General features: G+C 38.4%; 1 protein-coding gene across 1 annotated transcript in view; it reads left to right on the top strand.

Moving 5' to 3' along the window:
• The window catches only part of LOC104524021 (solute carrier family 2, facilitated glucose transporter member 9-like), a gene marked incomplete at both ends in the record, with an annotated part of 33,778 nt that extends 16,901 nt beyond the window's left edge, over positions 1-16,877 (top strand). The window contains one exon of the mRNA XM_010166767.1: positions 16,745-16,877. Within this exon, the coding sequence (XP_010165069.1) occupies positions 16,745-16,877 (133 nt within the window). The remainder of the gene's footprint in view (positions 1-16,744) is intronic.
• Positions 16,878-20,682: the final 3,805 nt, after the last annotated feature.

Below are 20,682 nucleotides of genomic sequence, written 5' to 3'. Positions count from 1 at the left end.
TTGGGATACTTATTCCTTGGTTTCAGCTCACTCTTGCTCTTTTCATTTCTTTCCTCCCCTTCCCTCCCTTCTACTCCCAAAGCATGGAGGTTTCAATTCTGCTTCTAAAACCTGCTTTGTCATGTAATTAATTAATATTATACCATTAAAGATAGCCATTAATTTATGTAAGAAGAAATACACTTTATCTGTAGAATTAGTTCTTTTCAAGTTGTGTAACATCAGCATGTAAAAGGAGCAAAGTTTTGGCTGGTATGAATTAGCATATTTCCAGTAAAATTATTGGCCCAACTTGAATTTTGCAGCTGAGTATGTGGGTGAATTTTCCTTTTAATATATTAGTAAAATTTAGCACCAAGATTTTTAGTCTGTTTGAAATATGATTCTCTAGCATAGTCTTATCCTTCTTTGAAGGCTTTATCAAAATTTCTGTTAGTTTTAGTCAAGCCAGGGTTTTCTTCCCTAGCTTCGTGTGGTTCCATTGATGTCAGCGCAAGTTTTGGACCAGGAGCAGCAGTTGTTGCCAGAGGACATTCCTGCAGAGAGTACATGTGATGAGTTCACTTCTGTTGAAGCTGGGAGGCAGCAAACGTGGTGTCTTCCTTCCGAGTTCTTCAGTCCTTGCAACACTTCCCCCTCTCCCCTCCCCAGCAAACATCTTGCTCAAATTTCTTTCACTTTGTTCCCATTCAAAAGTAGGTCCGAGACTTTTGCAGGCTATCTTCTTGTTGAAGGCTTGTCTCTGATTGATGTCGTACCTTCTGTTCACTAATGACCTAAAAGTTTCTTATCAAATTGCTCCCATATTATCTAATTTCCTTTCCTTCTGTTGAAGAAATCTTTGTTGATTTGAAGTGAGGCCAGTATTCCAGATCCACAGCTACCATATTTTGGAGACAGCTATGCATTCATCATGTCTTAATGATTTCAGCTGTAACTGTAAAGCAAACTCTTGCTTTCCTCAAAAGCCAGAGGTCATTTGTGTTATACTTAGACCATTCTGTAATATACCAACCTGTGATATACTTCTACCTTTGTAAAAATCACAAATTGTTTAAAGCAAATAGACAGGAAAATTGTGATCAGTAGGAGCTTGTTGCCAGCTATCACTGTTCTGTGCAACTTCTTGCACTAGCATGTGGAAAAACACCTTTGTTTAGTCTGACTAACAATGTCCAGCTTTTTAGTGATCATGCTGTAAAACCTCACAGGAGTATTTTTTTGTTGCTCTGTGGTTGGTTGCTTGTTGCTATCAGAGTTGGTTGTAAATAATACTAGTTTATAAATACTTACCTTCTGTCATGGTTTCTTAATTTTCTCCTGAGCTCTTTCATGTATCTATTACTTGTAACCTAAGCAAATATCTAAGAGATTATTAACCATAGTATATAAGCAGTAATGGTTTTGAAGAAAGGAGGAACAAAGACAGAGTTGAGCATCTTGCTAGAAGAGACTGTTTGGAACAGGAATGGATGTGGGGAGGACTGCAGGCATGGCCGAGGTCCTGTCTTCTAAGAGGAGATGACAGCAACATTGCTTGTGTGGCCAAGTAAACAGAGGGAAGGGAGAGAAACTGACTGCACCATGTTAACACAAGAAGGAATAACTGCAGAAGGAATAGAGTGGCTGAATCTCAAGGACAATATTGCTACAAGAATAACTTTTTATAAATGCTCTATGAGTAATTGCATACTGAAATTCAGCAGAGTGATGTTTGGAACAGGCTCCTGGCTGAATTAGCTTGAGCAGAAAATTTAACTTTTAAATTGGAGCTTGATGCATTTATCTGGATTATATGAGGTTGTTGCCCTCAGTGGTTCTGCAGAAATCTCTTCACAGAAAAGGAAAGTGTTTACACAGACTGTGGGGCATAGCCTTATAAACATTTATTAACAACCTAATTAATAACTTCCTCTGTTATCGAATGCAACAGTGTTCCTTTAAATGTGGAAATGTGATAAAAATAGCTCCAAAGCACTGAATATTATTTGAGGCAATTCAGGAAGGCCTTACTGCTTTTTGTGTCAAGTAGGTTAAGCAGCCCCAAGTAATTTTTTAGCAACCTTTTATTTATGAAGACCAGGGCAGGTGAAGCAGAAGGTATGTGGGCAGGCCCAGGTGCGGTGCTGGGGGGGACAATGGTCAGCTTTGACCGTGTCCCTGTTGTAAGCCTGGTTGGCTGTTTCCTATTCCTTCAGCCTTCCCAAGCTTTCTACTGGAAGTGCTGAGGATTGACAATCTTCTCATTTCCTTCCAATACCTTTTCATACCAGTTCTCTCAACTTATTCTCATTATTATTTTGGTCAACTGTTACTTGTCCCTTAATATCTTTCTCTGTCTTCCTCCACCACTGCACTACACTTTCTTTTTCCTCCCCCTGTCACTTGTCATCTTTGTGTTTTACTTCGTCTCCTAGCAAAACAAGCTCTTTAATCTCTTTCTCATTTTAGGTGCCTTTCTCTGTAGTAATTCTGGTTTTAAATTTGAACGCAGGAGAACAAGATTGTGCAGATAACCCAGATGAAATGATACTTTTAAAAATAGAATTCTATTAAATACTTCCTCACTTCCGGGTTTTCCTGGAAATGTTTTAGCTGAAATATTGCAGGAGCGCATTTACTTTTTTTTTCTGTGTTGTGCCATATTGGCATGAACTTGCCAAACACTACTCCATCCAGTTTTAAAATTATAGTATAAAAGAGCAGATGAAAACAAAATCTAATAATGATTATAAAACATAAGTACAGGCATTCTTCTGGATTCTGAATATATAGGCTTTTATTCCGTTTGTCTCCAAAGGTACTAATTTTAGAGTATTGAGTCTGAAGAAGGTGTTCCTTTAGCATGCAGTGCTTACCAAGAGTGATTATCTGAAGTAAAAAAGCTGAAGTTGTGACAATGGTCCTCTGCTGCTGTAGTCTGATATTCTTACTTTCTTTCCTCTGTCTTTATTCCCTCAAGATTCTGATTCTTGTAGATTATAACCTGTGCGAAACAACATCTGCAATGTCTCCATTGGGTTTGGGAAATTACAGGATGGTAAAGATAACTGATAATCAGACTACAGAGCACAATGACTTTACATGCTTGTGACCTGCTTCTCTCCACCACCCTAACTGCTGAGATTAGTGTGCTCATTTTCATGTGCTAGCATCTTGTTTTAGTCTTCTATAAGTGTTAGAAGACATTAGTACTTCAGGAAGCCATGGCAACTGTAGATGACAACTTGGTGCTGGCCCACACACGTGCAATCATGTTATCTGCTGTAATATGGGCACTGAGTTATTGCTACTGGCTACAAGATTATTTAATTTGGGCCATTTTTGGTTGTAAAGCATGTGCGGATTTCCATATATCTGACTGAAGGAGAAAGCAGATATTTAAGATAAGGAGCAAGTGTTTCAGACCTGTCACTTCTTCAGATGCTGCCCTTCAGGTGTTTCTGTTCTCTCTGTTCCTGTGATTCTGCAATTGAATCACCCAGCCCATTTTTCTAACAGATTGCTCCCTGCAAAGCAAAGGCCAGTGCATTGTCAACTTCAGTTTCAAAAGTTTGAATTTACACTTAACATCTTGGGGGAATATTGTCTGGCCTGATTCAGGCATATTCCCTGTATCCTCAGGTATCTATGTGAATCTAGCTCATCTAGTTCTTCCTGCATGTAAGCCTGTGTCCCACTCTGAAGGTTTCCTTATGATGGTAACAACTTTTAAATGTTGTAGATCACCATGCTGTCTCTTCTTTTTCTTCATCTTATTTAATGAACGTGGGCTTTAATCTTTCCTTAAATGATAATTTAGTTTATGAATACAATTGCTGTTGTTACTGTATTCATATTTTTTTACATACATTGAGCCTCAGTATCTCTTTCATCTGTGTACAGACATGAGAAAGAGGAGAAAAAATTATTTTCACATTATGTATATGAATTCAGGACAGATAAAACTGGAATTGTTGCCTGTTGCCACATTTACCTCAGACTGCTGCTTTGAGCCCATTATTTCCCATGGTGCGTAAGGCTTTGCTGAGCTGTAGTTGTTTCCCCTGGAGTTGCCCCCAGTGGCTGGCTGGCTCTGTCTGCTTCTCTGACCAGAACAGCTGTTTGCCATAGGTAGGCCAATGGAAAAATAGATTTTGTTTACTTTGGGAACCCTATTTTATACACTTCAAATGTTTCTAGGTCAGGCACCCACAAGCTTGTCTAAATACTGCACTCTTTCATAGTGGATAGTATGTCGTCCTAAAAACCTTGCTTTGCTTGCATCCTAAGACTTATTAAGACAACATTTTCTGAATAATCCCTACTGCTACTGTAGTTGTTTCCAGAAAACAAAAAAAAGTAGAGCAAACAGAAAAACTGTAAAATTCCTGATGTGTCTGTCTCTTGAACGTTGCAGGTAGTTTTGGTCATCCTGCTTTAAAAAGAGTGTACTCGAGCAGTGTAAGGTACAGAAGGGAGCAGCAATGATCAGTTGCTTTTTGAGGAGAAAAGGCTGGGTTTAAGGCTCAGCAGCTTTTATGGGTAATCCTGTGCTGGGTAAACACTTAAAGCAATGCAAACCAAAGTACACGAGAGAAGATTCAGAATTTGTCTTTAAGTGACATGCTGTCTTTGTCTAGATTTTCCTCAGTCTTTCCTAAAATACATTTGAAATTTGTCATGTTGCAAAACTGTTGTATAAGTGGTTATGAACTGTATTAATTGGATTTTGTCTTTCTCAGTGCAACAACAGGCATTACAGTTTTCCATTCCACTTTTCTGATGAATTTGAGCAGTTCCAATGCGTATCTGGCTAGAAATTACCTGTTTTTAAAAAAGGAGTTAGATGGAAATAAGTCTGTGGCAATTGGTGATACTGGCCAAACTGTCCTCCCCCCACACTGATTCTTTTAGCAAAGAAATTCTGTTGTTGATATAAATAACAATTTCTACAGCAAAATGAGCTAAATGTGGGAAAGGACTAATGAACTTCATAGACACTGTACTATATGTCTAGTAAGGAAAGATCTCTATGATGAGTCCCCTTTCAAGTTAGCTCTTCTTCACACAAGTGAAGCTTACTAAGGAGTAGTTGTGGGGTTTTTTCTTTTACTTTTTTTTTAAATCAAACTAAGAACTTCTGTAGATGCCATGTCAGCCTCAAATTTTCTTTACAAGACATCTTAAAAATGACATATTTGAAGTGATAGTTGTGTATTTAAGAACATTTATATAGGAATTTTTCATTTTGCCTTACCAAGTTCTTTAAGAAGTACTCCTTCACTTGCACTAAAATAGACAGCAATGGAACAGGTAGTTGTGCAACCTGTGCAGTTGAAGGCTGTTCTGAAAACTAAGCTTTGATTTTACTTGTCAAAGCTTCATTTTTAGTGTTGTTTTTTCCCTTGGCTGTTTTGGGTTTTGTTTTTTTTAACTGATCCTTCTTCCTAAGACTCTTGACTCAGACTCAAGGATTCCTGAAAAGCTGTCAGTAAATTATAGATGCAAAAAGAAAGCAAGTCAGATTTGCTCTGGGGACCTACAGCCTGCAGGTAGACAGCAGTGACAAAATGGTCTGTTGGAGCTGCTCTTGAAATGAATCTTACACATTAGCATGATAACACAAAGTATGAATCAACCATTTTCCTCATGTTTTTCTGTGAGCTCTTTTGTTCTATGAGATTGTCTCCCTCTTGAGCAATGATAGTGATTATAGTTAACGATATGTATCTTACAAGATAAGAGTGAGAGTTTATTTAAGAATATAGAACAAAGATCTCTTGTGGTAGTAAGAGACAGAGGAGAACTTATGCAAGTGAACTCTTGCAACTGCGTGAAGTATCTTGGAAATGAAAGCAGCTTATGCCTCATGTAGTTGGAGGCCAGTAACTAGTGGTGTATGCCAGGGGTCAATACTGGGTCCAGTCCTCTTCAGTATCTTCATTAATGATGTAAATCATGGTGCAGAGTGCATCATCATCAAGTTTTCAGAGGATGCCAAACTAGGAGATGTAGCTGATATGCTAAAGTGTTGTGCTGCCATCCAGAGGGACCTTGATAGACTGGAAAAATGAACTGACAAGAACTTAATGGAGAAGTGCAAAGTTCTGCATCTGGGAGGAACAACGCCAGGCACCCAACTGGAAATGTGTATAAATACCTGAAGGGAGGGCATAAAGCAGACTGAGCCAGGCTCTTTTCTGTGGTGCCTGGTGACAGGACCAGAGGCAGTGGGCACAAACTGAAACACAGGAGATTCCCTCTGAACATCATAAACCACTTATTATTACTGTGAAGGTAACCAAGTACTGGCATAGGTTGCCCAGAATTGTCATAGAGTCTTCATCCTTGGAGATATTCAGAAGCCATCTGGACGTGTTCCTGAGCAGCCAGCTCTAGGTGACCTTGCCTGAGCAGGGGCAGGGTGGACCAGATGACCTCAAGAGATCCTTTCCAACCTCAACCGTTCTGTGATTCTGTGAAATAAGTATACACATAATTGTATATAACAATTTACAATGCAAAAACTTTTGAAGAGTGATTTCCTAACACTCTTAAACCTGAGCTCAAAGATTTTATCTAAACCGTATGCACAAATATGTGATGAATAGTCCTGTTAATTTCAGTAGAATAGTTTATATCCTTAGAACATAATTGTATATAACAATTTACAATGCAAAGATCTCAGTCTATTTGTGTTGAACTTTTGAAGAGTGATTTCCTAGACATAATTGTATATAACAATTTACAATGCAAAAACTTTTGAAGAGTGATTTCCTAACACTCTTAAACCTGAGCTCAAAGATTTTATCTAAACCGTATGCACAAATATGTGATGAATAGTCCTGTTAATTTCAGTAGAACAGTTTATATCCTTAGAAACATGCTGCTTTGTGGAGCCTATTGTTGTATATAAATTGCTAGTTCCTAATAAGATTTTAACAGCAAAAGTTAGTGTAGGACTTAGGAAAAATAAACTAGCAATTTAGCTCATCAGTTCTGGTCCCCATTTTTTTTCTTTTTCTATCAGGAGTCACCTAAATTTGGAGCAAGAGTTTGAGGAACTCTACGCTCTGCCATTGAGACAGACTTGTGAAAGGTGACTCCAAGTTACCCTGGTCCCTGCCTTTCCTCTGGACTGCTGAGCTTGTACAGGGTTTCTTAAAAGCACAGGAGCAAAGCTTCTTGTAGTAAAATGCAAAACTCTGAATTAACAGCTAGAGCCTTTCCAGAAGAGTGTTTTAAAACTTCTGTCAAGGATACAGGAGACACATTTGTGCTTGTGAGTGGCTGCTCAAATCCATAAGGGGATGGTATCTGCTAAGAATAGCTCAGAAAAGCACCATTACAAAGAAAGGAGCTTCTAAATATGATCTTAAAAAAAAAAAAAGAAAAAAAAAGAAAAAAAAAAAGGAAAGAAACAAAAACAGAACAAGAAAAAGTTTCAGAGCTTATTCAGATAATCACCAATTTCAGCAAGTGTTCGTATGACTTTCTGAACCTGAATTGATTATGTGTATCTGAATGGAAATCTGCCCATGCTTCCTACAAACTGGTACCAGACATGCCAATTAAGAACTGCTTGAGGCAGTGAAGATGACAATCCTTTTTAAAGTATTCTCTGGGTTCCTTTTTATCTATTGATGGGAAATTTCCTTCATCTTTTTACAGTAACACATAAGGCACAGATTTTCTTACTGCTGAAGCAATTTCCATATCACTTATCAAAGCACTTAATTATAAGCTTTGAGTTGCTGACCAGAGGCTTGGAGGTCACCTCACCCAGTAGTTGATGCAGCCAAGGGAAGCTGCTCTGCAGCCACCAGGCTCAAGATGCACGGCCTCAGTGATGCTGACAAGAGTACAGAAATGCTGCCAGGACCTTCTGAGTTGTTGCATATTCATGGTTCAAAGAAGGTCTGCTCTGTTACACCAGCCCTGTTGGTGGGAAGTAGTGGGTGTTGATATATTTGTAGTGGAGACATTAAATTAGGTATTTTGTTTATATCTACTGTGGACCAGCTGAGATTATGTATTTACTGGAGATTATAAATCTAGCTTCCCCCAGACATACACAGAGGTATTTATTCATCCCTTTTCTGTACAGTACTCATTAAGTAATGCATGGGAAAGCAACTGTGAGTCTTTGTATGCAACTGAGTTTCCATCCATTAAAATTGTGTTGTGAGACTTCGATTCCTGAAATTTTAGGAACAACACATGGCTGATTGGCCTTAAGTAATATTCAAATATTACAATTTTGCATTTGGGAAGAAGAACATCCTGCAGGAGAGGATTTGTCTGAATGTGGAAGTGGAAGTGTGGTTACAGAAGAAAGAGAACTGTAAATGTAAATATTTTTATTTATTTGTAGGCTTATTGCTGAACATCATACTTAATGGCAAAGCATCTAATGTTTGGATGCAAGTTTGGCATCAGTGAGGAGTGCTTCTCATACACAGTTGAAACAGTGCCTACCTAACTCTTGAGAAAGTAAAGTTTCTATGTAGCAGTACTCTGTTTAATTAGGTCAGTTAGAAAAGCAGTAGACAAACTCTGAGGGAAAGATGTCCTTCAACAGGTCTGAAGTAAAGAAACACTTCACAGTACCATGGAAGTTGAGAGCAGTTGCTTATAATTTGTCAGACTGCTTCCTCTTGATCCTCTGAAACATAGTTAACATAGCTAACTAAACTTAAAGCAATTGTTTGTATTGTCTATATGTTTAAGGTTTGACTTTTTGCTTCTTTGTCAGACTTCAAAAGGTGGACTTTTTCACTTACTATAGTTGACTAATAACAGCAGTATCCCTCTACAAACCTCATCTTATCCTATATTAGTCAGACTCTGCTTCAGAACTTCATGAGCAAGTAAACTTTTTAGATGAAGATTTGTCTGTCTTCTTAGTGCTTGAGTATCTGATAATATTTACAATTCTGTTATTAAGCAATGAATCTCAAATTATTTGACCTGTGACTTCCTTCCTAGTGTGCTTCACATGCTGGGGAGATAACCACCACTTAAACCTTTTTGAAGGTTCTGGATGATTAACGTTTCAGTTTTAATTTCCATCATCCTTTGTAAAATCACCCATTATTGCAAATTCATGTCCTGATATGTAAATTTGTCCTTTACAAATTGGATATTAATGCTGCTGTAAATGGGTCAAGCATCAGAGGGTAGCACGCAGTCCTCATATTGAGTAGAAGGGTGCATTTTCTAGACTTGTGTTTCTTAGTTTGCTTTTGAAACTATTGGCAAAAAAAAAAAATCGGGATGTAGTATTTGTGATTAGTATTTTGAAGGATTTTTTAACTTGAAGTAAATGTCAAATTAAAATGAGATTTTTTAAAATCTAAAACAGATGTCACCATTAAAAAAGTGTCAAGCTTAAATATTCAACTGTTTCAGTCATTTTAAAAACAACAGATGTGCTTTGAGGGTTTTTTATGTTTTTTTCCCCTTAACTTTGATATACCTCAGTCTAACCTTTATAACTTTAGTTTGGCAAAATATAATCACACAACAAAAGAATTGCATCTAATATAATTTCTGGATGGGTGCCCTGAAGCATTTTCCTTTGCCTTCTGCTGTAGCCTCAGGAGGATGCAGGTTTCTGGAGTTGAGTGTATTGCATCTGCCAGTCCCATGGGGACATCTGAGCTACCTTAAGGCATCAAAATGATACTATATGTTTATGTTTGAGCAACTGAATCTTATCCTCTGCAATTATTTTAATTTGCTATTATTTTAATTTGCAATTATTTTAATTTGCTATTTTATATTATATTATTTATGGACGTTAACCTCCATTGCTGAAAGGAAGTTTATCTGAAATTTTGCGTAGCTCCAACGTACCTGTAATATTTCTTTTTATAGAAGTTCAAGTATATATGCTGTCTGCTGGTAATAATCCCCTTTGAAAGCTCACCATTTCCCATTGCTTTTCTCAGAAATTTTTACTTTTGTCAGAAATAAATAAGCAGCAAAGACAAATTATACTATTTAAGTGTTCGGTAAAAAGCTGGACCAAAAAGCATCTTGGGAACTTGTAACAGACACTTTAATTCTCCCTCTCAATATGTACAACATGATGCAACATGCAATTTAATGAACAGAAGGTCATTAGATTTGGACAGCAACCACTTTCAAGGTTCTTTTAAGTCCTGATCCAGAGGTGGTTTACTCAGTAACAAAATGTGAATTTCAGATTAGGATTGTACAGCCTTAAGTCTTGTGACTTTCTGTACCATTTAATACCTGAGAAGACACTGAGACTTGAGTAATCTTGTTGTCAGAACTCTGTCTTGAGTAGTGACATATAAAAATAAATATAAATATCCACGTGGGTGCAGAACAGAGGTGAAAGACTCATACTACCTGGATTGTCTCTGCTTTAAACAAGAAGGTAAGCAATTTGTAACTCTGTTTTAAAACCTATTTTGCCAGAAGTGAGTTGCAGGAATGATCATGCACAGAGAACACTGTGTCTAGCTGGGATGCAACCCTTAGTCGGGGAGGTTAGTGCCCTCCTCTGCAGCCAGAGGAGCAGTGTTTGAAGTGGCATGGGAAGGTAAGAGGAAGGTGGTTGTCCTGCATGTTGTGCCAGGAGCTGATTTGAAGCCAGGGACACAGAAGACGTTCTCATTTCTCAGCTGCCTCATGATCATCACCGCTGTGCTGTACCTTTGACTCAAGGAAGAAAAGATACTTCTAATGCAAAGAACTTGGTTCCATCTTGATGCTTTTTCAGTCCTTGGCCCCAGGCCAGTGAGGTTGTCCTTTACCTTTAGGAGCATTTTATGTGGCACTGTAATAGATAAACAGAGAAATGCTGGACTCGTGCAGGCTTCTCAGCTTTGCACACATCAGTAAGCCTACTCAGTCTGTTCTGAGCAGGGATGTGATTTTTTTGTGTGGCAAACAAGCATTTCTGATACAACATGAAGTTTTCCTACCAACTCTCTTTTAAAGAGGATAAGAGTCAGTTACTTGAACACAAGCATATAGTATCATTTTGATGTCCTGGGATACCTTAAATGTCCCTGCCCTGAGTGACAGATGTGACACAGAAGACCTTGGAGACCTGCATCCTCCTGGGGCTGCAGCGGAAGGCAAGGAAAGATGCTTCAGGGCATCTAGAAATTATACTAGATGTAATTCTTTTTGTCTCTTGAGTATGTGATTATATTTTACTAAACTGAAGTTTTAAATGTGTTCCTGCTTCTTATAGGAACATGAAAAAGAAGAGACTGCCAAATCACTAGTTCTGGACATTTTGAGTGTTTTGCATTGGATGCAAGAGGCTTTTGTCTCTCTGCTGCCCACATATAAAATGAGGGAAGTATGTCATTTTACATGAGAAAGGCATTATTAAAAAAAAATCGTTACTGTTTGTAAAGTGTTCAGTGCTGTAGTAAACCCATCATAACCACACCCCCCCAAGGAATTAATTCCAAAATTAATATTTAAAGGAGTTTGGAATAGTGACTGGTAAATAGACCTGCTCACTGAAAGATCACAGTTCATCCTGTGCACTGAATGAGAGGAAGAGAGTCAGTATTTATTTTGATACAATCTCCTGCCAGTTGCAAGCAATAAAGATGCACGAGCCCTCAGTAGCTCCGTGAGGTGGTGTGGCTGTTACGCTGGGATGCAGAGCAGGGCGGGAGTGCTCTGGGCAGTGCTCCGTGCTACCCTGGGTGCAGGCTGCTGCCTAGGAGGGGGTGTTTGGGCTGCAGTAGTTTTCCGTGGCTCGAGAACGGGGAGGAGGCAGGGATATAAGAAGCGTGTCCTGGGGCAGTTAGGGTCAGGGATGCTCAGCTGGATGCTGGATGTGGGGGTCTCCAGAGCAGAGAAAACCAGGCTAGGGGCAGAGAGCAAACAAGGAGCCAGACAGCAGTGTAGTGGTTGATACTCAGTTGGGAATGGGATGCATATCCAGATTATACTTTGTAAATAAATAAATACAATTTTTAGAGAGAAAGAGAGTAGAGCCTGTGGTAGTTGCATGTTTCCTTACTCAGTCTTTTTTATCCTGTCATACATCTTGTACCAGAATACTTAATTGGTCTCACTAGATCTTTAAAAAAATGAGTGCCCACGTACAGGGCAGTACAGCAGTTCTTCCCACCTCTGTTGTATGACCTTGTCAGTGATTCAGTTCTCCCTTTTAAATATTTTATATATATATATTTATATGTGCATATTCTTAGCCTTTTCTGTGTTGAAAGTGTCTTCAAATTCTATAAAAATCTTCCCAATTAAGAAAAATATTAGATGAAACTAGCACTTAAATAGGTCATTGAACTTCATATGGACCAATAGTTCAGCTTTCAGCACTGTCTGTCCATATTTTCCCTATGCCAGTTTCTTTTCTGCCTTTTAATTGCTACAGTAAGTTCCATTTTCTGTACTTTAGCTGATGAATCTCTGGCATAGTAACATTTGCTGTACTGTATTGCAGTATAATTTAATCTTGTCTAATTTGCAGTTGATAAATCCATGTCGTGCTTTATCCATTGCCTATCCCCCCACCCACCTTGTATTCCTGGAGCTTTGCACTTTATTATATCAACCACTGAATGAGTCTGTGGTTGTCAAACTTTCTCTGCTATTTAACTGTAATTGTAAATAGATCAAAAGTGGTTTTTTCATGCTCCATCCTAAACAAATATCCATAATGTGACAGTTTAAAATTAAAATCTTACCCTCTTGACATGTTATTTGTACTGATTCGGAGCAGGTGATGAATCAGGTCCCCTGTAATTAAAATATTTAATGCTCTTTAAAGTTTTTCCTGAGATAAAATTGGATGTGGTTGTTTTCATTTCTCTCAGTAGTGCCTGTGTGCTTCTCCTTACTGATGACAGCTGAGGTAAAGCGTAAATCATGCCTACGCTGTCTTCTGCCTTAACTTTATTATTGCTTCTGAGCATTGTACCAGTTTGTATCTTGTCCTGTTCCTTCTTAAAAAGGTTAGGGAACCCCTCTTTTCCCCACTTCTTTTAATTCTCTTTAGAGCTTCTAGTTAAGCTTGGTTTTCAGCAATTTGTATTTTATAGTTTCAGATTAACAAATGTATGGATCTTTTAAACTCATTTTCATAGAATGGTATGAGTTGGAAGGGACTTTGAACATCATCTAGTTCCAACCCCCCTGCCATCAGCAGGGACACCTTCCACTAGATCAGGTTGCTCAAAGCCTCATCCAGCCTGGCCTTGAACACTTCCAGGAAGGGGGCATCCACAGCTTCTCTGGGCAACCTGTTCCAGTGTCTGACCAACCTCAGAGGAAAGAATTTCTTCCTAATATCTAATCTAAACCTACCTTCTTCCAGTTTAGAGCCATTTCCCCTTTTTCTATCACTACCTGCCCTTGTAAAAAGTCCCTCCCCAGCCTTCCTGTAGCCCCTTCAGGTACTGGAAGGCTGCTATAAGGTCTCCCCAGAGCCTTCTCTCTTCCAGGCTGAACAGCCCCAACTCTTTCAGCCTGTCTTCATAGGAGAGGTGCTCCAGCCCTTGGATCATCCTCGTAGCCTCCTCTGGACTTCCTCCTGTAGATCCATGTCCCCAGATTTCTTTTTTTCTTTTTTCTTTTAGTCCTCCTATTTCTTTTCTGTAGTGGGATGAAGAATTGGAACATGAATAATGTAAATTAAGAGAAAAGCAAGTGGAATAGCATTGAACAGTCATCATCTGAAAACTTTTGAAATGGATGGAAAAGTTTCCATTGACTTCAGTGACTTACTGATCAATTCATGCCAGAGATGGCAAGTGGGAGCATATTTATGATTGTATTCCTTTAAGGTTTTAAAAGTTAGCATAATAAAAAGTAAAACATAAATCTTTCATAGAGGAAATTTGGAAGCTTGGTGTCTTATGTTGTGAAAATAGAGGGCTTTTAATTGTACTGTCAGGGTCTGTTATTTACTGTGAAGGGTAAGTTCAGAAGTTCAGTCTCCTTCATAGCTTTTGCAAAACAATGTTTTCAGAAGAGTTATTTGGGAGAAATGTGACCAGTTGAAAAACGATACACTATGGGTGACTTTAAAAGGGGTGAAAGCTTATTCCAAGTGAGTCTCCATGGGTTGGCAGAATGCTAGCAACAACAATATACAATAGAGACTTTTTTTTTTTTTTTTCATTCAAAAAGTGTCTGTGGCATTGTGGAAAAAACCTGCAGTAAGATTTTTATCTAAAAGTATTGGAAAAAGTTCTAACACCCTCTGAACTATTTTATATAGTACATAGCAAGTGTATTTATATTATAGGAAATAATGATAGAGATTAAGTAAAACAATGACTATTTTTTAATGACTTTGTGTGAAATAAATGTCTGATTCCAGGCAGACATAGACTAAAACTAATCAGTTGTTCTGCCTGTTTACTTAAGTTATTCTTTACAAAGAGGTACCTATTTTTTAATGTGATTTACTAACTGAACTTGAAATCATAACATAAATTTAATTTTCTAATTTTTAAAATAAGACTCAGGCTCACCTATTTATAAACAGATTGTTAACTACTTTTGGTTCTTCTGTATTAGGTAAGGTTTTCCACTCAACTGCATTTAAAAAAAAAAATTCAGAATGAAGAAACAGGATCTTGAAGTCCTCATGGTAATGGAGGCTCTAAGGAAGACAGATAACCTTCAGCATTAAATTGTTTGAAAAAATCCCTTACTCAAGTTGTTTTCCCATCCCAAGAGGTTTAAAAAAAAAAAAATAGACTGTCAATTAAAGGGCAGGTGAAAAGTTTCATTAGGAGATACCATGCATAGTCTGTGCTCTATGTGATTAAGTTATCTCAGGCCGCAGTTCAGATTCGAGGCTTGGATTACATCCTGAACCGTACAATAATTTGTGTTTTAGCAGTTGCATTGGTGAAGTGGGAGAATGTAAAATAAAACTATCAAGAGAAAGTAGTTTAGGGGCTTTTGACCTTTGATTTAACTGTGGAAGATTATATTAGAATAAAATTTATCCAGCTCTGTTTAGGGAAATGTAGGCTGTGAGTGGATGGATTCATTCTGATGGAGGGATGGGATCCAAATCCCCAGTGCCTCTCAGAGCTCAGTCAGACAGGATGCAGCACAGTCCGCTTTTGATCTAGCCAAGCTTTTGAAAATGTGCTAGACATGATGCCTGAACAATAGTCTCAGCAGGCTTTTCAATTAAGAACCAAGTCTCGAATTAGAAAGCATTGAATTAAATAGATGAATGCTGAATTTGGAAAAAACAGCTAAAAAAATTCATCTTGGCACTAGGTTGGAACAGAGTGCATCTTAAAAACATGGACAGATCAAGGGCCATTTTGCAGGAGTAAAAAATACTGCTACCACCTTTCTCTTTCAGCCACTTGAAAATATCCTGTCTTGAGAGTAAGCCCAGAATGCTAGATGAGCTCTCTGCTACCTGTCCTAGTCTTTTCCTGAAAGAGCTTTGCTCAGGTCACCCTCTGTAGCTGGTTTTAAATAGTTACTATATTTGAGGATGTTAACAACTGTTCCAGCTGATTTCAAAGATAATTATCAAAGTCAAACTGTATCTGAAATCAGCTAGCAGTTGAGTAGATTCATATAAATAGTGTTGGCTAGTGCATCACCTTGTGCTCCTCGGCTGCTCTGCAGTGGGGCTCTGGCAGGTTAAAACTGCCTGGCTTCTCTATGGGGGAGTCGACAGAGGGGGGTCATGGGTGCTTTACGTTGGTAGGGATGTGCTGCAGGTGGCTCTCATCCTTCAGGTCCTTGCTGGAGACATCCAGCAGATGACTTGCAAGACAATAGAAAAAGTACTTTCTATTTCATGGACTTGGGAGCAAGGCTGTCAGTGTTTCATTTGAACATCTCAGGTTAGCTAATTCAGAGTGGGAAACAGTATAATGTGTTATTCTTAGTTACACTACCATAAAACCAAAGAACTTCTCTAAGGTCCTGTGATTTTGGACAGGAGAATGAGTGAAACCCAGTTCTTATATTTAAATTAGCATGGAAGTCAGCTTAAAAGGTGGAATCATTGGGCGTAAGAGAAAACATTTTAAAGACAACCTCACTTCACTTAGCCAGGTATCTTGTTTGTTGTTAAATTATGTACCTGTCTTTCACTCTAATTGCATTGAACTGTGTATGTCTTCTTTTCTGAGCGGAAATGAAGACTGTCTGACATGTGTGTTAGTTGTACTTGTAAGGCAAATGTGTTTTGCCAAGTAGAAGAGGCTTGTGGTGAGACCTCAGCCCAGCTTGGTTCATTCCCAGCAGCTGTCAAATGCTGAATGGTCACTGCCTGCATTACACCCAGAACCACAAAACTGTGCTAAACTGCAGCTTAGCTGAAGTGTTATTAGGATTTTACCTATACTATGACAATTAGAGGACTTAGCCAAATATTTTTTATATATATATTTTAGATCAATTAGATTAGACTAAGAGACAATATACAGGCATATGTAATGATACGAAAATAGTGTTGTACTGTTTCTTAAAGTAATGAGTGATACTACTGTGAGTGGGGATGATTTGTAGAATATATATTTGTATATGTATCAGTTTTTTACATGTATAGTTGTTGATGCTGAAGGAAGGGAAAAAAATCACAGAGGGAAGAGTTCAGACTGCTTACTAAGCTCAGGCAGAAGGCACCACTCTGTTCACTGACACGATATGTTGAATGACGAAAAGTTACAGTATTTCCCATCAAAGCTGTTTTTCTTCATAGTATCACTATGGGAGAGTATCACTGACTTATGTTTGCATCCATTTGCAGGAATCACGGTGGCCTTACTTATTTGGAGCGATCATTGTTCCTTCATTGATACAAGTCGTGATTCTGCCCTTTCTTCCTGAAAGTCCTCGTTACCTCCTACTTGAAAAACATAACACAAGCAAGGCAGAAAAAGGTATGATGTGTTACTTTCTTACAACAAAAGGTATTTATTGTAGGGAGGCAGGCTGGAAAATTATTTTGATATCATGGTAAAAGCAGAGTATTCCAATAGGAGAGATTCTCTTGGCAATTGTTTTTCCCTCACCTTTTTTATTTGTCTGTGTGTGTAAATATAACTGTTCCTTTGATTTTTTTAAAAATAAACAAAATTCTCCAACAAACTAACCTATGTAGCATTACGCACAGTAATACAAACCTAACCAAATCATCCTGCTGTTGTGCGTCAGCCACTATATGCAGGGTTCATTCAGGAGTGAAAGGTGGTTTCAGTCTTCATGACTGTCCCTTATCTTTGCCATTTGTCTAACAAAAATACCGATTCTGTTGCTGGGATGTGTTCAGTAGTCACTGTGTTTGAGCCAGTGTTTCTGTAAATCAGTAACCTTTGTAGATCTGACAAAAACCTCATACACCCATGTAACTGAAAATTTTCAGTGCTTCCATATAGCTTGCTTCAGTTTCACGGACACAGACCAGAATAGTTTATTCTTACTTTAGGTTCTATGTACAAAAAAAATTTGCTTATGTGATCACAGCTGCTGTATACTTTGCCCCAGTAAAATTACTACAAACAGTTGTAAGATCCAATATATCATCATGTTATGGTTGAGAGAATGTTGAAAATTTGTTTTTGCTTATTATAGGGACACATTAAAAATAAGAGTGTACAAAGAAGGAAGGAGTCTGATTATAGTACTAAAATGTTTGCAGGATATAACTGCTCTTTAGAAATTATTCCTAATAACTTAATTTGAATATAAACCTTAGCATTTTCAGTCACTAATTGTAAAATTACTTGCAAAGTGTGAATCAGCCCCTGAAACTTCAGTTTAACAATCTTTTAGCTTGAAATTAATGCAACTCACACTATCCTGTTTCTTCTACTATGAAATGAAAAACTGTCCTTTTTTGTTCTGATCAGCACCCTGAAATAGAAATGGCACACTAATGAAGAGACTCCCATGTTGTCTCAGTTTGATCTTAAATGAAGAATTTTGTAAATGTTGGAGCCTCAAACGTTTGAAGACACAGAAGAGTGTTTAAAAAATAAAAAAGGGAAACAAAAAATAAAAAAGGAGAGAGCAAAAGCAACAAGGCTTTGAGGAGAGTTCTTTAGCTTTATAGAGTCAGCAGAGATTTGGTGAGGCAGAGAACAGCTTTTCCAGAGACCACGAAGGAGAGGGCATGCCAGCCGTGGTCAGAGCACCCAGCAGGGATGTGGTGCTGAGCAGCTTGGGGCTGCTCTTGGGTAGTAACTTCTGCAGCACCACGGCTGGGCTGGAAGAAATGCCTTTGGGAGCTAAGTTTAAATTGGCTCATTTCTACCTGATAAAATTGTAAATGTATTTCCGGAGCTATGGCTGTCAAAGAATCTACATCTGCAATGCTGTTGCATAACTTGTTATAGTTTGCCATTATGCAAACTATTTCCAATTGGAAATAGTTTGGAAATACTGCCACAGTCCCTAAAAACCTCACCCACTGACAGTGCAGCTGGGTCTCACATAGGTAGTTTAAAAACTGTAAAATAACACCACCTGACTTGAAATTCACACCATTTACTGTTTCTGGTAATGGGCCAACTGCAGTCTGGGTTGTTTTCAGCATACATGTTCTGAAAATTATTTGAAAGCTAATCTTAGAAGCATTGGAGGTGCATTTTGGAGTAGAAGACAGGAGGAGAGCAAAGTTACCCATGTCTTACTTTGTAATTAAAGGGAAATGAGCTTTAGCAACTGGTGTGCTAATTACAAGAAGGTGGCTTTCATGAGCCACTATAAATTTCGGCACTCGGGAAAAAAAGAGGAGGCTGATATAAATTTTTTTTCAAAGTAACTGCTTATCAATAGAAGCTTTTGGACCTGATTAATTCTAAAATAAAAATTTAATACTGAGCTACATTGTAGTACAGAGTGAAACTCATTTTGAGTGTAGTCTACAGAGCTTTCAAAACAGCTAGGGACCGATGATTCTAGACAGAGAATTACAAAGGACTATAGGGCAGTGAGGTGTATACATCCCTCTGAATTTCCCTCCTATTCCTTGCCTATCAAGCAGCCGTGCTACCAGAGCTGGCCACCTTGTTGCACAGGCAAGATAGCCTTTAGGATATCAGCTGCAAAATAGGTAAGGATGATTCTTAAACACAATTTTGGAGCTCATAATCCATAAAACACACCTGTAAGGTAACATAGATCATATTATCTTATACTTCTGTGCTATGAAGTGTCTACATGCCTTATGACGAAGCATGTTAGGAACACAATTAATTTTCTTACCATTGCACATCCTTTGTAATCCCCTCTCTCCTAATGTAGATTTTCAGGTGAGAGTATCTTCTGATCTTTGTTCAGCATGGGGATAGGTGGGGAAGGAGTTTGGTTTACACATGAAATGCCAGGGCAGAGGACATCTATGATGTTAGACCAGCATGGGGGTTTGGAGCCCTCGTCTGCCCCAGGGCACATGGAGAAATCCATATTAGACACGAGCCAAGTCTTGGGTATCTGGAGTAATGCAGTGGAATAATGAAAGCAAGTTGGGGGGAAATTCACAAAATAGGAGAGTGAATTACTGTGAATTAACAATCAAGAAAATCATCTGGATGTTAGCATTATCTGCAGAAATGAGGGAGGAAAAACCTGAGTATTAGGGAGACCAGAGGAGTTTGTGGGTTATTTAAAAAAAACTACTGCTTGTAAGCCATATAATGACAATGCAGTATTCTCCATTTTAATGATGACTGCAGTAATGCTTTTAAATTATTTGCCTCTTAGGTTAAATCTGCATATTAATATCAGAAATGAACAAGTTTTTCTTCTGACTAAATCCTTTTCTTTCCTCTAACGGATCGAGGCTATTCATGCAAATATACATTTCACTGTGGATTATATAAAACTGTTATTTGTAAAAGGTCTGCTGTATTTAAGGCAGATGACTACATTAGTCTTTATAAAATACTCTAAAATGTGCATGTATATCAGAGCTTCTGAAATGGAGATGACAACATTAATCTTCCTAATTATTTTAGAGCAATAAAAATCTAATAGATAATGTAGGTCATTGAGTTTCCACAAAGTTCTGCTCCTACTTTCATCCCCTCCTTTTCTTCTGCTCTCAGTAGATAACCGACTGTAACTACCAAAATACAAGCAGCCTCATTCTCTATTTTTTTTGGTAGAGGTTTAAAAGGCCATGATGCCTTTAAGTGGCAAATAAGAGACTGAAGGAAAGAGAGGGAACAACATGTGTTGTAAGTGATGAAAAAGAGAAGAGATGAGGCCGAAACAGGTGGGCATCATGTGTGAACATAAACCACACCAACTCGAGTGAAGCTGCTCCATGAGCACAGGAGTAGCGAGGCCTCAGATGAGTGATGTCTTCTGAGCTCCACTGATGAGGTTCTACCTGGTTCCCTGCTTTCCCCTTCCCAGCAGTGCAAACAGTGCAGGCTGTGAGTGGCTAAGCTGAAGTCTGGCTGGTCAGCTGTTTGGACATGGTGGCTGACTTGCAGTTGCCTTCTGCCAAAAGCAATGCTAACAGCCGAGATCTGCTTGTCCTGCTGGAGGTCACCATCCTGTATCTGACTTCCTGAGACCAATAGGAACTGAGCTATCATCTCCCATATTCCTGTCTCACTGCTGAATGTAGGAGAACTGATTTTTGTGTTGGAGAGGGAGAATGGTTGACTGGACCAACAGCACAATCCATAAACCGGCTTTCCTCAAGAATGGTAGGGATTGGAAGGGACCTCAGGA

The sequence above is a fragment of the Antrostomus carolinensis genome, unplaced genomic scaffold (genome assembly GCF_000700745.2).
Source record: "Antrostomus carolinensis isolate BGI_N321 unplaced genomic scaffold, ASM70074v2 scaffold14234, whole genome shotgun sequence".
Lineage (NCBI taxonomy): Eukaryota > Metazoa > Chordata > Aves > Caprimulgiformes > Caprimulgidae > Antrostomus > Antrostomus carolinensis.
Note: the sequence above shows the minus strand (reverse complement) of the source record. Positions and strands in the feature narration are given on the sequence as shown.